The 17,615-nt window shown below is 41.1% G+C and overlaps 1 protein-coding gene across 1 annotated transcript; it reads right to left on the bottom strand.

Moving 5' to 3' along the window:
* Window positions 1–1,179: 1,179 nt before the first annotated feature.
* On the bottom strand, window positions 1,180–11,055 carry LOC134436005 (CMP-N-acetylneuraminate-beta-galactosamide-alpha-2,3-sialyltransferase 1-like). The gene is made up of 7 exons (XM_063185035.1): window positions 10,966–11,055; window positions 7,067–7,312; window positions 5,553–5,749; window positions 5,199–5,378; window positions 4,206–4,251; window positions 2,984–3,103; window positions 1,180–1,487 (listed from the first exon to the last, which is right to left on the bottom strand). The coding sequence occupies exons 1-7, from the start codon at window positions 11,053–11,055 to the stop codon at window positions 1,329–1,331; spliced, it is 1,038 nt and encodes a 345-aa protein (XP_063041105.1). The 3' UTR covers window positions 1,180–1,328.
* Between the last annotated feature and the right edge of the window lie 6,560 nt (window positions 11,056–17,615).

The following is a 17,615-nucleotide window of genomic DNA, read 5'->3' as shown; positions in this document are numbered from 1 at the left end:
ATGTAACATTTTTGTCCATCAGTGTGTTGGAGAATTAGGCATATTGCCGTGTCAGGTGAAAACGCGATGTCCAAACAGGGATGTGTGATAGAGAATCAATGGACCTTACAGCTCCAGGTGTCAAAGTGCTTCACCAAATTGATAATAGAGACCCTGTGATGACTATGATGATTTTGCCCTTAAATACGAAGTAGCAAATGCTTGTTGGCTAATATATGCAATGACAGCAAATTATAGGCCCGCCAGTGGCGTATTGCATTACTTTGCACTCAAACGCACAAGCGGTCTAAAGCTCTCCAAAGCCAGCGCCCCATTTGGAAAGCTATGACGCACGGCACGATTGATACGGGTCATACTGTAGTTATATTACGTGTATGTAAAGAAAAGTGTATGTTGGCCTATCCTATGTAATGGAAGTAAATAATGGGCCCATGACGGGCTGCATACAGCACCGTCGATATAGACAGCAAGCAAGTTGAGACAGCAAGGCAACACGTCACTCAACGTTGAGGGCAATGCCATCGATGGATCACGTTCAATATCAATATGTGCTAGTATGCACCATGAATCTACAGTGCTAGTATACGCACGGCACTGCTAATCAGACAGCGCGATCAACCCCACCACGGTGGCTGAACCTTATGTATTTTCAGACTGGTCGAAAAAAAAAAAAAAATGTTTTTACTTAGTCTGTCAATTAAATTAATGTTTGCTTTTTTTCCCTTTTCTTTTTCTTTCTTTCTTTTTTTTTTTTTTTTTTAAGAAATCTGAATATCCAGGCAGGGTTTTGTGTACTAAATTCATTTAAAAAAATGGTAAAACGTGTGCATGGTTTTACAATATCCTTTCCATATGGTAAGTACTGCAAAAAGTAATTTTCAGAACTTCTGTTCCTGGGGACAGACAATCTCTGGCAAATAAAATGCATCATCAAATCTCAAACTTAATTGTATTTCTGACACAAAGACAAAGCCCATATTTCATTGATTTAGATTTGTGCACTTCAAAAGGTATTTAAAGGGCCAGTCTGTAACATATTCACCCTCCATTAATCAATCAATTTTTATTGTCTATTCACAAACATTTTCAATGGAGATATACCACCACCATTACTGCTATTCCTATGAACTTTAAACACCTGTATTGGGTCGACAGTCCTCAGTTGCCAGTGCTGTTGCTTTATTTAATGTTCGTTTGGTTTGTTTGTTACATGGATGGGTGGTTGTTTTTTGTATTTTGTTAGAGATTGGTCCAAAATTTAGAAGGTGCCACAGCTAAACACATAATGCCAAGGCCTATTGTGGACCCAGATTAGACTTGTCCTTAGGTCATCCATAGAGTTCAATTTTACTCCTTTTCTGAAGTTCTTTGATGGTGGCATATTCAAAGTGCCCCCTGTGTATGCCTGTTCTGTAGTTTGGTTTGATGGTCTCAAAATAGTGATTCCAGTTGCCGTCCTTGTCAGCGCCGAACCCGAACACTCGGACCTGACAAAAGAGGATCATGAGTACCAAGACGTCACATCACGTTATAATGAATGAGCTTCGCATTTAATTTATTGTAACAGGGTCTAGTCACTGCCCCTTAGCGAGAACTGAGTAATCTTCATGTTCCGTCTGGCTGGCCACTGGTGGCCGCTCTATACAAAAACATCTAGAAGGGCTGAGGTGGGGCCCATGTTCACACACCAGACGGTGTGTGTGTAGCTTTGGCTCCCCCTGGTGGAGCAGAGCTACACACACTATCGTCTGGTACATAGCCATAGAGCATGCAATAGCTCCAGCCAGAAAATAGAGAGAGCATTTTTATTGCTTCAATATCAACAGCAGCTCACAACGAGGAGTCACAGGACAGGTTATAGACTATATTGACTCTTTGGAGATTAACAGAAAGTTTTGAAGGCATTTGTTGGTGATGAGACCACGCTGAAGCAGAGGTGGAAGAAGTACTGAAGTTGTGTACTTAAGTAAAAGTACAAGTAGGCCTACCCTGCAAAAATATTACTCAAGTGAAAGTAAAAGTTGTACACCAAAAATGTACTTAAGTAAAAGTCCTAAGTACTAACTTTTAAATGTACTTTTTGAGTACAAAAGTGCAAGTAGGCCTACTCGCACAATGGCTGTCTTTCTCCATGTCTGCCTACTTGATCCAATAGGAAAACGTTTCTGCAACGGTTTTCGGTTCTATTTGAACATGACTATGGAGTCCTGTTAATGTTTTTTAAAGTATCTTTTCTGTCTGGTTGTCAGTTTGGAAGAGGGGCTTGGTCCACTCCCGCCTCCCTGCCCACAGCTGAGGCTACTCAAATATCCATGAAACACAACAGGAAAACCTAGGATAAATGCAACTAGTAACTAAGTGTTCTTCTAGAAATGCAAGGAGTATAAAGTACAAGTAATTGTCAAAAAATGTAACTGAGCAAAAGTAAAAGTATGCATTTTTATTTTTTACTCAAGTAAGTAAAAATTCCAGAAAAAACTGCTTAAGTACAGTAACGAAGTTAAAATACTTAGTTACGTTCCACCTCTGCGCAGAAGCAATAAATGATCCGTCTATTTTCTGGCTGATGCCATCGCCTGCTTTATGGCTTTGTATCAGACAGTAGTCTGTGTAGCTCTGCTCCATCAGGGGGCGCCGAAGCTACACACACACACCGTCTGGTGCAAACCAGGCTAAGGCCAATGTGGTTTTTGGGGGTAACATTTAATGGGAAAACAGAATGGGAACAACATTCTATGTTATATATTTGATTTCATATTTAGATTTTCATTCTTTGTATTACAAATTAATATAGTCATTGGCTGTTCAGTACAGGGGCCAGGACCAATGCTACAGGGGCCATGGCCCAGCTTAGCCCCCCCCCTTCAAAAAGCCACCTATGCTCTCCAGGCAACACATTACCAACATGACGTCAAATATCTCTGACTGAGTCTACACCCTCAACTTCCTCCCTCATCGTCTGCAAAAATAGTGTTAAACTCACCTTGTCACAGATATGAAGAGCCATTATAAGAGTCATGAATCCAGTGGATGGATATTGGCCATGTTTCTGCAGCCACTTGTGATGTACATACTTCATAAAACTGGGGCTGACCAGCATTACCTATGGAGAGACGGTGAAAAGTTGTCTGATGTTAATGGAAATAACAAAAAAAATATGAAAATATATGTCACCAAATGGCGTCATAGATATGGTAAAGTGGCCTCAGTTTCTTATAACATTGCACCAAGTGATAAGTCCTCAACAACAGGATATATCATTATCAAATTTGCAGGGCATGATATACATGACACATTTAAGCAATGAAATATAAAAAGAATGAATGAAATTGAGGTGAAATGAGCGTTGGTAAAGATAAAGCCCGCCGCGATTATATATGTGGCGATGTCATCAAATTAGCATAAATTAATGATAATTAATGAAGCTGATATTAGATTAGGTATGTTAGGTAGGTAATTTGTGCTAATGGAATAACTATACAATAAGTATATGTGATAAGAAAGGAACAATAATGAGACTTAGATCAGTGATATTCGACCAGACACACCTGTCAGAAAACTGTTGCCATGGCAACGGTAAAACTGATTAACCTAATCTTTTGGTACTAAACTGTAGCCAACTAAATTTTAGGAAAAGTCACCAAGTTTCGTAGTCATAGCTTAACTCGTTAAGGAATTATACGACATCAAAATTGGTGTGGGCACTTTTAGCACTCTCTGAGTGCATTTCTACTTTATTATGTATTATGCATTATTATATAAATATTATCTATGTTATATACAATGCATTTATATTGTTATATATTCATCATATTTTTTACTTCCCAGCTATTTTATTATTTTACCTAAACACCCCCACTAATGCTAATGTATTTTTTATTTGTAACTTATATTTACCATGTTGGTAATAGGCCTACTTTATTTTAGTTACAGTTAATTGTTTAAATGTATATGGTGAAGCTGAAGACATATTTCCACATTGTGGACAATAGAGTATTTTGTATTTGTATATTTACTGTGATAGCTCAAACACAAAAGATAGATGTTGAGGTTCATTATCTCAAGCAGCGCAAAGACCATGATGTTCATTATATCAATGTCAATGTTGATACCCTCACCTGAGAGGAGTTAACCTATAGCAGCAGAGTGTCTTAACCTAAAGCTTGAATGGGGTATGGGTCATGTAAATACTGAAGGTGACTCACCAAACTTATATTTGCTCTGATTGATGATTTCACTGGGATGTGTGCTCTGCATCCTCCCCAATTTTAGAGAGACAGACAGACAGACAGACAGACAGACAGACAGACAGACAGACAGACAGACAGACAGACAGACAGGCCATTAATCATGTCTTGAATTCAGGGTGTATTTATTTGTTTTAGACCAAAGAAGATAAACAGGAAGGGCACATTTATTAGTCCAAAACTGATGCTGACCGACAGCTGAGGTTGATCTGGCCACCATTTTTTAAAATGTTTATTTGTAAAGATTTTCTCAGTGAGCATGCAAATAAACAAAGACCAATGAAAACATGTGATTTACCCACAATGCAATTCCAATTCTTTCCGCTGGTCCGCACATGAGCAACCCACGACCATCTTCCATCATTGCCAGACCTCAGACCACATTTTCCAGCAGACCTCAGACTGTGCCTCAGCACTTCCCTACTTCATCATTGCCAATGCAATTTCCACTTCCCTTTTACATTCTTTTGGTTATGGAAGTTTGAGTGTTGCAGGTTAGAAATCCACCCTTACCTCTCCCTATACACCTCTATTGAAGTGTATACTGTATACACTAGGGCTGTAACGATACACTCAACTCACGATTCAGTTCGTATCACGATTTTTGACCTACGGTTCGATACACCCCACGATTTCTGAAATGTATCTCCACTGAAGTATAGAAAGACTATCACATCAAATCATAAGGTTGTTTTCTAGAGTAATGGGTAATAAAACTTTGAAAGGGCGTATCACGATACTGCCTCCTTGAATCACGATACAGTATCGTGACTCTGTGTATCACGATTTCTCGGTTCGATACAATATCGTTACAGCCCTAGTACACACACACATACACACACACACACACACACACACACACACACACACACACACACACACACACACACACACACACACACACACACACACACGCTTTCTAAAGAAAAAAAAAAATCCCTGTTTACTTACCGAGTGATAGTGTGTGTGGTGAACACACTAACCAACCATTTCAGATCCAGCATCTTGAAGGCAAAAAAGACCAGGTGAGTGGAGTTGTCCACGTCAACAGCACTTTCAGGGTAAATAATGCGGTGAGTAGTTTTTGTCCCAACATTCTGCTCATAGCCTTCAGTGGGACCTCGGTTTATCCTATATGTGTGAGAAGTTGAAGACAAATGTAAAAATATTTGATCAAACATCTTGCTGGTGGACCTAAAATTAAGCATACAATTTACTTTTAAAAAAAGGTAGTCTGGGAGAAGCCCTATTAGAGAAGCCCTGTTGAAAAGTATTCACCATACACTGGTTTCAATTCCCCCTTACCTGAAGACAAAATCACCGTTATCAATCATAGGGCCATAATGGGAGTTCTTGAGGTTTCCAGAGTTGCCGACTACAGAGCACACCCTACAGCGTTCAGGACCAGCGTCCATGTACATCTCCTTGTCCGGGATGATTTGGAAAATCTCGTCCACAGCTCGTTTGTACTCATCCCATCCTGAACGCGTTCTCTGCATACGCTGTTAAAACACCAATAGGTTGTATATCATTTTGGTCAAGGCCGCACAAAATCTCTAAAAGAAAAATCAAATATTCTTAGAAATGTAAGCATAAAGCAGGGGTGGAGAACCTTTTTCATTCGAAGGGCCACTTCAAATTCCTCTAAGGGCCGAAAAAGTCCTCCGAGGGTGGCACTATGAACACACACCAGGATTAACTCGTGCACTTTAGGCCTATATTGAAGGCAGGCACCTTTAAAACGGACCCCACTCTCTCTAGGTCCCCTGAATATAACTTAAATGCATTGCAAATGTAATTTCTAAGACTCCTTTACAAAATATGATATTTCATGTGAAGCTGCATACCATTAAAAATGTCTCGGGGGGCCACATAAAACGGCCTGAAGGGCAGGAAACGGCACTTGAGACATAGGCTCCCCACCACTGCCATAAAGACATGATTATGGGTTTTGTATGATCATTGTTTGCCCGATTCCACTGCTTGTCTTGTTTTATCAGCTGACAATTGGCGCTGTACAGCAGACTTCAGAGCTGGTCGCAATGCATCCTGATAGTATCGCATCGTGGCATGTTTATTGTGATGCGTATCGAATCGTGAACCCTTTGCCAATACCCCTAAGTTTATGCATACATACACGATTACACCAATGCTGGGTCCCCCCTTTCCCTGGGCCCAGTACAACTGACTAAGAGTGTGTTGCAATATGCGACCTTGCCTCCTCCACTTGCCTCCTCCACTTGCTTCTCTCCTCGTACCAGGAAGTACTGTAATATGTGATGATGACATCACTGATAACACTGACAACTGACATCATCTTGCAAAAGCTTGTAGAGTCTTTTTCTCATTTGCAATTGGGATGGTGAATGAAAAACAGTCCCTCAAAAGTTGTTGTGGCTAGGCTGACAGCTGGGAAACTTTATCGTTTTCTCCACGGAGGAGGGGCCAGGAGGCGGGACGAGGAGACAAGCACAAGTGGAGGAGGCAAGGTCGCATATTGCAACGCACTCTAATTTGCCTTCCACACCCCTGTCAGCAGGTCTGCTCCCTTCCACATGATTGCTATTTCATACTTACTGTTACGGGGAATCAAACCATGACCACTCCTCTTCCCCAGGATTATATCCCTAATCATTACCTGACAGCTACTGGTCTTCAAACGTATTCAGGTAAAATACTTGTCTACTGTTATGCTGAACCGAAAATACCCACTTCCACTTACCTTATACAGTAGTCAGGTGACAGTGGCAGATGCCCCTCATAAAATACGGACCATAACAAAAAAGAGCTAGCCAATTCTAGAGAAATGAATGCCTCACCTTCCACCACTGAAAAGTGTCCGGGCTCACGTTACTGATGTTTCTTGTCATCAGAGGGTGATATGAAGCATTAAAACGGGCGGAGAACCAGGAGTCATTGGTGTGGCAGTCCCCACAAGGACACTGTGGTATTTGGGGAAAGTTGACTTGCAGGTTGATATACAGACATCCTAACGAAAAACTCAACAGAAGTAAAAACTGTGTTTTCCTGGATAATATCCAAGACCCTGTCCCCTGCTGCTCCATCTGCCAATCAAGAAGAGTCACACACATTCACATTACATTACATTACGTTAGCCTACATCACATCACATTAAATTACATTACATATAGCAGGCGCTCTTGACCTAATCAACCTACAAGGAGGACATTCAAGTTGGCAATGACAACTAATAATAACAATGAAAAATATTAAACATTTTAGAGTAGCGATTCATGGTATTACATGTAGCATATTTGTCTAATTTTAAAAACTGCATCTGTTTGCAGGGGGGGCGGGCATCATAAATAAACAATTGAAGGTGAAATAAATGACCTACCTTGTGGTGATGAAAGGAAGTGTTCTTTGTTAGCTTCAGCTAAAAAAAAAAGGAACGTGATGATTCACAAATGAGGAATCAAGTTACTTTGTTTTACTTAGCCCCATGATGCGAGGAGAGAATACTGTCAGACTGTGAGGAGCTGTTCACATCCCTGTTAACTGCATTCAACCAATCATCTGTGTTGTAGACCTGGGAGTTGTGGGTGGGACAGATGACTTATGAGAAGTTTCAGTTTGTTGAATAAGATTTTTGGCAGACACTTTATAACCAAAGGGACATTCAAAAGAGGACATAATCATAGTCAACATCGCAAGCAGATACAAAGTGCACAGGAAATATACAGAACAACAAGTGCAGATAAAGAAGGGTTAGTTAGTTTTTCTGTGTTTTTTTCAGAGTAGAGTACACACACACACACACGCACATACGCACATACGCACGCACACACACACACACACACACACACACACACACACACACACACACACACACACACACACACACACACACACACACACACACACACACTACACTACACAGGAGCCTGGGGGCTAGGGACTAGGGCAGCTCAAACATTAGTCTAGTAGATACTCATGCAAGAGGAGAGTCTTTATTTGCTTGGTATATTTAACAGGTCCAGGTGGAGGCACCTACAGGACATTATGTCCTGATACTTAAATGTCTAAAACACACAAAGATTGTCTTAGACACTCAGATGCAGCAATGTCAGTGTTTATTCATTTAGTGAAACTGAGTGAACCAAGAGTCTTGCAGAGGCTAGGGCAACAAGTTCAAAACCAGGGTACTAAAGGTGCAGTAGGTAGGTTAGTTTAATGCACAGTATACAGTCAACAACAACAACAACAACAACAACAACAACAACAACAACAACAACAAAAGCTCCATGTCAAGGTATACAAAAAGTCTTAAGGCCAAATACAAGGATTAGATCCATGGAAAGATGTCCAGGAGGTCAGCATGCAGTTCAAAAGTAATCCGCAGTAAAAGAAAAAAAAAGCAATTAATCCAGCAGTAAGAATCATGACACATTGTCTTAGGATACAATAAGCGATCCAGAAAGCATCCAAATCAATCCAGAGTTTGGCAGGGCAGGGCAGCAATCCTTATCTTGGTAGAGGTTTTTGTTGCTTGTTGTTTTAATTATGGATTATTTTATGGATTTTCTTTTTTTTAAGTGAAGTGAAAGCTCAACTGGGAAACTCCAACTCCCATTGTCATTGTGACAAAGGCATTCTACAGCACACAAGTGTTCACTGCACATTGCACACAACGAAATTGCATTTATGCCTCACCCGTGCAAGGGGGCAGCCCCCAATGGCGGCCCAAGGGAGCAGTGCGGCAGGATGATACCATGCTCAGGATACCTCAGTCATGGAGGAGGATGGGGGAGAGCACTGGTTAATTACTCCCCCCCACCAACCTGACGGGTCGGGAGTCGAACCAGCAACCTTTGGGATGCAAGCCTGACGCCCTAAGGGCATACCCATGCCCTTTTAATTCCTTTGGTGAATTTCACTCATGAGTGCAACTTCCTTGTTTTGATCAGTAGATGGCGGCATTTTCCCATATTTTACATTCTATCTTTTAAAGACCATTGGGTTGCTCTTCTCCGCTGTGATTTTTTTTTTGGTCAGCATATTGTTTTTGTCTATGCTTGTCATGGACACACTGTTTTTTTTTATAAATCATTATTTTTTATTGATTTTAACAAGAACATACAGAACAAGACTCGGCTCACGCATTCTTAAAGCGATGGTTCGGAGTAGAATCACCCTAATGCCATTTGAACCGTGACACCCATCCACCTTTACACCCGAAGTGTTTTCTGCCGCAGACTTACATCAACAGAGTTGCCGTGTTGTTCGATGTTTATTCCGGTTAGCTTGACTCAAGCGCATATGGATACTGGGCACCGTCTCCAAACTTTCCCCACAAAAATAACATGTCATTACACCAAACTTCTGCAGTAGCACAAATATGGTCTGTACTCACGAAACGAAGCATTTGGAAGTTTGGAAATAGTCCAGGAGTTTAGTATTATCAACACAAGCTGAATAGCTTCTCTGCTGCTAAAGCTGTGCCAACGTTACTTCCGTCATATGAGACAAGCCCGTAAAAGTCTTCAACAAACTTCCAGACGAGAGTGTTAAAAAAGTTTTCACTGAATTGTGATTAAGGCTTATATTTTCAAGGCAATACTTAAAAGATATTTAAAATCTTACCTACTATCAATTAGACAAGGATTTTCGTTATCAATACTGATGCTGAATTCACTTTTCATTGTGCATATTATGAGCTTCGTTGAGGACTCTTACATGCTTGTCTTAGATGACGGAAGTAACGTTGGCGCAGCTTTAGCAGCAGAGAAGCTATTCGGCTTGTGTTGATAATAATAAACTCCTGGACTATTTCCAAACTTCCAAATGCTTCGTTTCGTGAGTACAGACCATATTTGTGCTACTGCAGAAGTTTGGTGTCATGACATGTAATTTTTGTGGGGAAAGTTTGGAGACGGTGCCCGGTATCCATATGCGCTTGAGTCAAGCTAACCGGAATAAACATCGAATAACACGGCAACTCTGTTGATGTAAGCCTGCGGCAGAAAAGACTTCGGGTGTAAAGGTGGATGGGTGTCACGGTTCAAATGGCATTAGGGTGATTCTACTCCGAACCATCGCTTTAAATACACATAGAGAATGCAGAATGAGAATGCAGAGCTTCTGCTGGGAAAAAAAGCGAGAAAAAAAATCATGCTGTAGAATTATTGCATCGGATGAAATCAGGGAAATCAGTACCTGTGTAGTGCTGACTTTAAAGTAACTAATTTCAAATATGAACAGACATTTGATTGTCCATAGCTGAACCACCTTTGAGCAAAACCCCACATTGCTCCAGGGACTGTAACCAATACCCTGCACCTAAATAACTGAAAGTCACTTCGGATAGAGGTGTCAGCTTGGCCCTGTTACTCTAATGGTAGGGCAGTCTTCTGCTACACCGTCGACCTGGGATCAATTCCGGCCAAGGGTCCTTTGTCGACCATTCCCCATCTCTCTCGTCACACTCCCTTCCTGTCAATATCTTCACTCTCTCAAATAAAGACAAAAAGTTTAAAAAAACAATGGAAAAAGAAATGTCAGCTTATTGTAATAGGCCTATTAAGTAAAGAGCAGTTTTAGCTCGCCAGTTGATGAAGTTCAAGATCTGTTGATCAGGTTTGTTTACATGGCGCACGTTATGTCACATTCCATACAAGTGTCTGTTCACTTGCATCCAGGTGATGAACTAATACATTACAGTACATTGCCATGTGTCAATGGTTGTGACAATACATACTGGACCATACAGGTGGTGCAGAATTGGATCCTCATGAGGTTCGTCTCTTAACACATTAAGCTTGATGTTGCGTATACGCATGTTCTCCATTGACCTAAACGCCTGGAGTGACATAGAAGCTGCATTCAGGCCGATGAGATTTGATTAAAAAAAAAAAAAAAATATATATATATATATATATATATATATATATATATATATATATATATATATATATATATATATATATATATATATATATATATATATCAGTGAGGTGCGGTCAACTTTATGGCTGGTGAGGCAAATATATAATACTACAGCTACAGTATAAGTACATTTTAGTAAATTTACCAAATAGGCCTACCGATAAGTTTCGTATGTCATAGCTTTCTTAACATAAGGCAGGCCTACAAAATAAAACATGCTGCATTTCCGTAGAGAAAATGCTATTAGATATCTCCCTCTCTCTCTCTCACACACACACACACACACACACACACACACACACACACACACACACACACACACACACACACACACACACACACACACACACACACACACACACGATTCAAACAGTGGTCTCACATAAACCACACAGCAGTACTGTGGACAAACAGCAGCATCACGGCTGAGAGAGCTGGAGAGCAGAGCAGAGGAGAGGAGAGGAGAGGAGGAGAGGGGAGAGGAGAGGAGAGGAGAGGAGAGTGGAGGGGAGAGGAGAGGAGAGAGGAGGAGAGGAGAAGAGAGGAGAGGAGAGGAGAGGAGAAGAGAGGGGAGGAGAGGAGAGGAGAAGAGAGGGGAGGAGAGGAGAGGAGAGGAGAGGAGAAGAGAGAAGAGGATAGGAGAGGAGAAGAGAGAAGAGGAGGAGAAGAGAGAAGAGGAGAGGAGAAGAGGGAAGAGGAGAGGAGAGGAGATGGGAAAAGAGAGGAGAGGAGAGGAGATGGGAAAAGAGAGGAGAGGAGAGGAGAGGAGATGGGAAAAGAGAGGAGAGGAGAGGAGAGGAGAGGAGAGGAGAGGAGAGGAGAGGAGAGGAGAGGAGAGGAGGGGAGAGTAGTGAAGAGTGTACGCTCCTTCACAGCCCACTGCTCTCACACACACAGGATTCAAACAGTGGTCTCACATAAACCACATCACGGCGGATGCTCAATACAATGGAAGACACACACACACACACACACACACAGGATTCAAAACATGGTGTCATATAGACCGCTGAGCACCACGGCGAACAAACTGGTGTGATAGCGTTTGTGATAAGCACCGGATTCTCGTGCAAATGTAGGCCTACATCTACTTGTACGAGGCTATGGCAAACGATGTGGGACAAAGGTGTGGCAGGAAGCGAATGTCAACATTTAAACATAGATTACTACACAAGCTTCGATATGGTCACCAAATATTTTGGGACTGTCCTTTATGTTATGCCTACACTTTGGAATTAGATCAGAGTCTTGTAGTTACACGGGTATATTTGATTTACCTCAACGGCACCCTGTAGCCTACTCAACTTTACAAACAGTTACAGGGCACATGAGAATCCTGTTCAGATCACAAAAGCTACCACCACACCAGAGAGAATCACGGCGGATTCTCTCTGGGTCTCACAAACACAGGCTTCACACACATAGGAAACACTGATCTTACCTTTATCTCGTACATCAGGTCCATGCGCCGCTCTTTTCCACTTTGGCGTTGCGCATGCTAACGTTGCTTTAGCCTGTGCTGTCCATCCAAAGCCACATCTATTCGAGACGCCCCAAACGTCCAAAGCAATTTGGCATTGAATATGAATATGAGTAGCCGCGAGGATTTGTGTTTCGTGAGGCTCCTTAGTCCTTAGTAAATTGTTAAGTCGTACAATTCCATGCGAATGGTCTTCCACACATTCTCGCCGGTTGCAAACGGGACACAGGGGAAACAAAAATAGTTTCTGTTGTAGGACACAGGGGAAACAAAAGTTTCTGTTGTAGAACTCACTTTGAAATGATCGGGTAGTTATAACCTTCTGACCACCTGCAGTAGCAAACCCTTCAGCTCTGTCGGTCCTCCATTCTTTATCACATATTTTCCTCTTGGAAATCCAACTTTGAGAATGCTCTTAGTTTCGTTATGAAATCCACTTGTAGCAGACAAAGTGAACAAGCTAGCCAACAACACCGACTGGCTGTGAACTTCAGATTCGCTATGACGTAACTGGCCAGCAGCAATACTCTCAATGCCAGAAGGAGTCTGCGGCCAGGCTACTCCTCGCCTCACCATTGTATATTTCAGTGGGCGTTATGCCAAAGCGTTCAGAGTAAAGAAATGATAATCACACGTAGAAAATAGTAGAACATTATCAGGAATTGAGGGCACACCATACATACTTCTATTAAGTGTATAAAAACGTTTAATACAATATTACCAGGTTGCATTCACAGAACGAGCAAAATGGCGCATGCGCTGAAGCTTGTTAAGGAGGGATTGCGCAATCCGGGGTGAGGCCAGTTCAGAGTTGCCCCAAATTCACCGTATTCGGAGCAATTTGACATGAAATGGGCAAATATTATGATTTTGGCCACGGAAATGATTGAAAATGAGTGAAACTGTTTAAATACTGCTCAAATGGTAGTTATGGTGCAGATGCTCGAAAACAATAGCTGTTATTGTTATTATTATTCACATTTACTGCAGCTCATCATTCTCAGATCTGGCTGGTGAGGCCGTGCCTCCCCTGCCGTATTGGAGTGCACGTGCCTGGTTTATATATATATATATATATATATATATATATATATATATATGGATATGTTAGAGCTGAATGAAGGCTATATATATATATATATATATATATATATATATATATATATAAATATATATATATATATATATATATATATATATATATATATATATATATATATATATATATATATATATATATGGATATGTTAGAGCTGAATGAACAAATGCAAATTCCAATGCAAGATAAGGGTCCAAGCGTTTAAACAACTTATTTCAGTTTCTTGCAGGTGGCTTAAATGGGTTAAACCAGTTAAACCAGACAGACCACTAAGGCTGTTCACAGCTTGCATAAGGCAGTAGCCTACTGTACATTCTGGCTGTGAGTTCAGTATGACTACAGGCTGTGTATTTTCTAACTGGTTTGCTGTACATATTTGCCATATTGCCTGCCACTAGCCAGAGACAGTTGCATGACAAATTGTTACAATTACAAATAATTACATTTACTCAGCTATCTGTCAGAAGATGTTAACACACCGTTTTTGTGACTTTGGCACATAACTTCTCTCTCCATATCAGCCTGTGGTTATGCTGCCCCTACCATTGGAGTTCACCTCTTATCTACATGCATTTCAAACAGACAAAAGCAATTTTCCCTCAAATCTGTCATTTCCCATTTGATTTATGTCTTTGGACGTGTCTGTCTTTTCACTGCAGGTGTTTATTTACATTTAAATATTAACCGTGGATATTGTCTGGAGGCAGAGCTGGAAGACTTAAAATCGCAGAGAGAGAGAGAGAGAGAGAGAGAGAGAGAGAGAGAGAGAGAGAGAGAGAGAGAGAGAGAGAGAGAGAGAGAGAGAGAGAGAGCAAACAAAGGCAAAGAGATCACAGGGGCAATTCACACAGAATAATAAGGGACACAAGACAGATAGAGAAGTAGGGGAAGAGAGAGGAGAGACAGAGATTAAGAGACAGAGGTGAGAAAAGAAGAAAGACTTTTGGAGCACGAGCCCAGGTAGGTAGTTTAGATGGAGCCCATGCATTCAGCTCAGATGGAGACGAACTCAGAGGCCATGAAGTCAGCTCAGATGGATCACCAGCCTGGAGTCCCCGCAGAACAAGAGACAAAGGAGGAGGAAGGATATAAGACAGCAGAGCAAGAAAGACAGGCAGGAAAGGGGCATGCTAGGCAAAACAAGAGGGGTGTGGGAAGAGTAGATCAGTCGTTCTTAACCTAGGGTGCGGGCACCCCCTGGGGGTGCGCCAGAGATTTCAGGGGGTGCGCGGAATTTTGTTTGTGTTGAAGTTGTGACCAAAATTCGGCTTGTGAACATTATCAATAGGCCAAATTAAAACATGTTTTGGTCCCCATGTAAAGGCATTAAGATATTGATTAGTGTCTCAAGCAAGAATGATTGTAATGAATCACTTAAATCATTTTTTAGTGTGTATACTCGTGTAGAAGTTTGGGTTGGGGGTGTGCGGCTCGTCTTGGGCACAGGTAAGGGGGTGCAGTAAGAAAAAAGGTTAAGAGCCACTGGAGTAGATGACTGAATGAGGAAGGCAGAGAGATCGGATTAATAGAGGAGTGAAGGAGGGTGAAGCAGAGAAAAAAAGGGTAGAGGGAGAGAAAGAAAGGGTACTATACTGAAGTGAAAACGGAAGGGAGAGCAAGGAAGAAAAAAAAGGTAGAAAAGATAGCGGTGAAGCAAGAAAGGAAGGGTAGAAAAGTGAAGGAAATAGAGATGATGAAAGGGAAGAATTAGACTGATGGATAGACTATCCTAAATGACATTTAGCATAACATTAAACGTGGAGCTCAATAAGGAGGGAAAAACAAGCCTATTTGGTATAGCTATGAACAATTATTAGGACTTGGCAAGTACAAAATGCATGTACTGTATGCGGCAACATTTATAGCATTTACCTGTAAGAGAAAATCTACTACCAAATTATTTTCTATCTTGATTACAGTCTCCATCTTATTATTACTTTTTTTTAAATTATAACCTTATTTCATTGGTATCAGCCAACCTCATGACTTGGCAGCTGTATCCTAATCATGCCCTCCTTTTTCCAGTAACCTAGTAAATTTCTCCCAGGGGTCCAAAGTGACTTCGTAGCAGTGTTCCTGGACAGCTAAATTGGCTTCTCTATTTCACATTTCCCCCTTTACCCATCTATGTTTGAAGATGTGGACCGTGGGGGATTGAGATTTAAACCCTTTTTAAAGTGGCTGGCCAAAATGAGGTCATAGTGTGTGGGTGGGTGGAGTGACAAAAAACACTCTCCATCCCCTTTCCACTGGCCAAGGTGACTTTGTAGCACACTGTTCAGTTCACTCTGAACTACAGTTTTATTGAAACTGGTGACTGAAAGATGTACTGTGCTTTATCAGATCTGGTAAAACAATATAAGAAAGATGTGTAGGGTTTTAACAGATCTGGTCACACAGTGTAATGTAATGTTATACAATGTTGTAGCTGCCGTTTTTATCCAGAGCGACTTGCAGTTATTTAGATACACAGTATTGGTCCCTTAGCCATAGCTGGAGGTGCTTCTGATCTTAAGACCATCTCACTCCCTGCCACTAGCCCACAGCTACCCCTGCCCCAGAACAGATCTGGTAAAACATTATAAGATGTGTAGAGATTTAACAGTTCTGTTCACACAGTGTAATGTGAGATGTGTGTTTTTAACAGATCATTCAGTGCAATACAGGTCCGGACACAATATTTTCCATCCTCGTCATTTACGTCAAAAACATATTAATGTAAACAAATTGGCCTTTGCTTGTGTTTGTTATTTGGCATTGAAGTGGCACAGTACCAACAATAAATTTAAAAGTACTTCCGATGCTTCGTGGTTTGGTGATGCAGGCCGTTTCTGGTTGATACGTGGTGAGGTTAAGCTTTATGCAGGCTCTGAGGCTTTCATCTGTTAAGATTGATAAGGTCAGTCTTACTGTGCAAATGATTGCTCATATATACTATAGTCAAATATGTCCAATTATTGTTTTCCTGCTGCAGTGTGTGGTGTGAGACAGGAAGCATGTTGCAAGTTTTGCCAATCAGCTGGTCTTCTGGTTGTTGTTACCTCTGCCAAGGAGGTTATGTTTTCGCTTGCATTGGTTTGTCTGCCTGTTTGTTTGTTTGTTTGTTGTTTGCCTGTTTGTCTGTCTGTCTGTCTGTCTGTCTGTCTGTCTGTCTGTCTGTCTGTCTGTCTGTCTGTCTGTCTGTCTGTCTGTCTGTCAGTCTGTCAGTCTGTCAGTCTGTCAGTCTGTCAGCAGGATAACTCAAAAAATTATGAACAGATTTGGGGCGAAACGTTGTAGAGTTGTTGGAAATGAACCAAAGAACAAGTGATCAAATCCTGGTGGTGATCCGGCTCACAAACCGGAAACTAGGACTTTTTAAAAGACTCTTCACCATTGCTAGCATGGAAATGAAGGGTTTATTTGCCAAACGGTGTACCTGTATCTCCATTTTGTAGAATGTTGGGAAATTGACATTTTTGTATTGGGTATTCCATTGAATTGCAATACAAAATGCATTTTACATAGGTTAAAAAAGGATGTTCTCAAAATATTTGAATGGTAAGATTTCACACATAGGTGATAGGACCTCTGAACAGTCATTTACAATAATAAAATGCAAAAGTCAAAAAAGGGAGATACACTGTTTTGCAAATAAACCCTTCAAATCTAGATGCCCCCTACTATACTGACCAAATTGAATAACGGGACAAGGCAAATGTTGACATTCCAATTTCTATCTCCACAAAAAGAAGGCAGAAAGACTTAAAACAAAAATCGGTTGTAACATAGTTAAATGTTCTAACAAACAGCTTCCTTGGTGGAGGTCTGCACTCTCGGAGTGCATTTCTATTTTTTTATATTTTCTGGCCACTTGTTTTAGCTATGAAGACCTGGTCACAGT

This window comes from Engraulis encrasicolus, chromosome 20, assembly GCF_034702125.1.
Source record: "Engraulis encrasicolus isolate BLACKSEA-1 chromosome 20, IST_EnEncr_1.0, whole genome shotgun sequence".
Lineage (NCBI taxonomy): Eukaryota > Metazoa > Chordata > Actinopteri > Clupeiformes > Engraulidae > Engraulis > Engraulis encrasicolus.
This window is presented reverse-complemented; position numbering and strand designations above follow the sequence as displayed.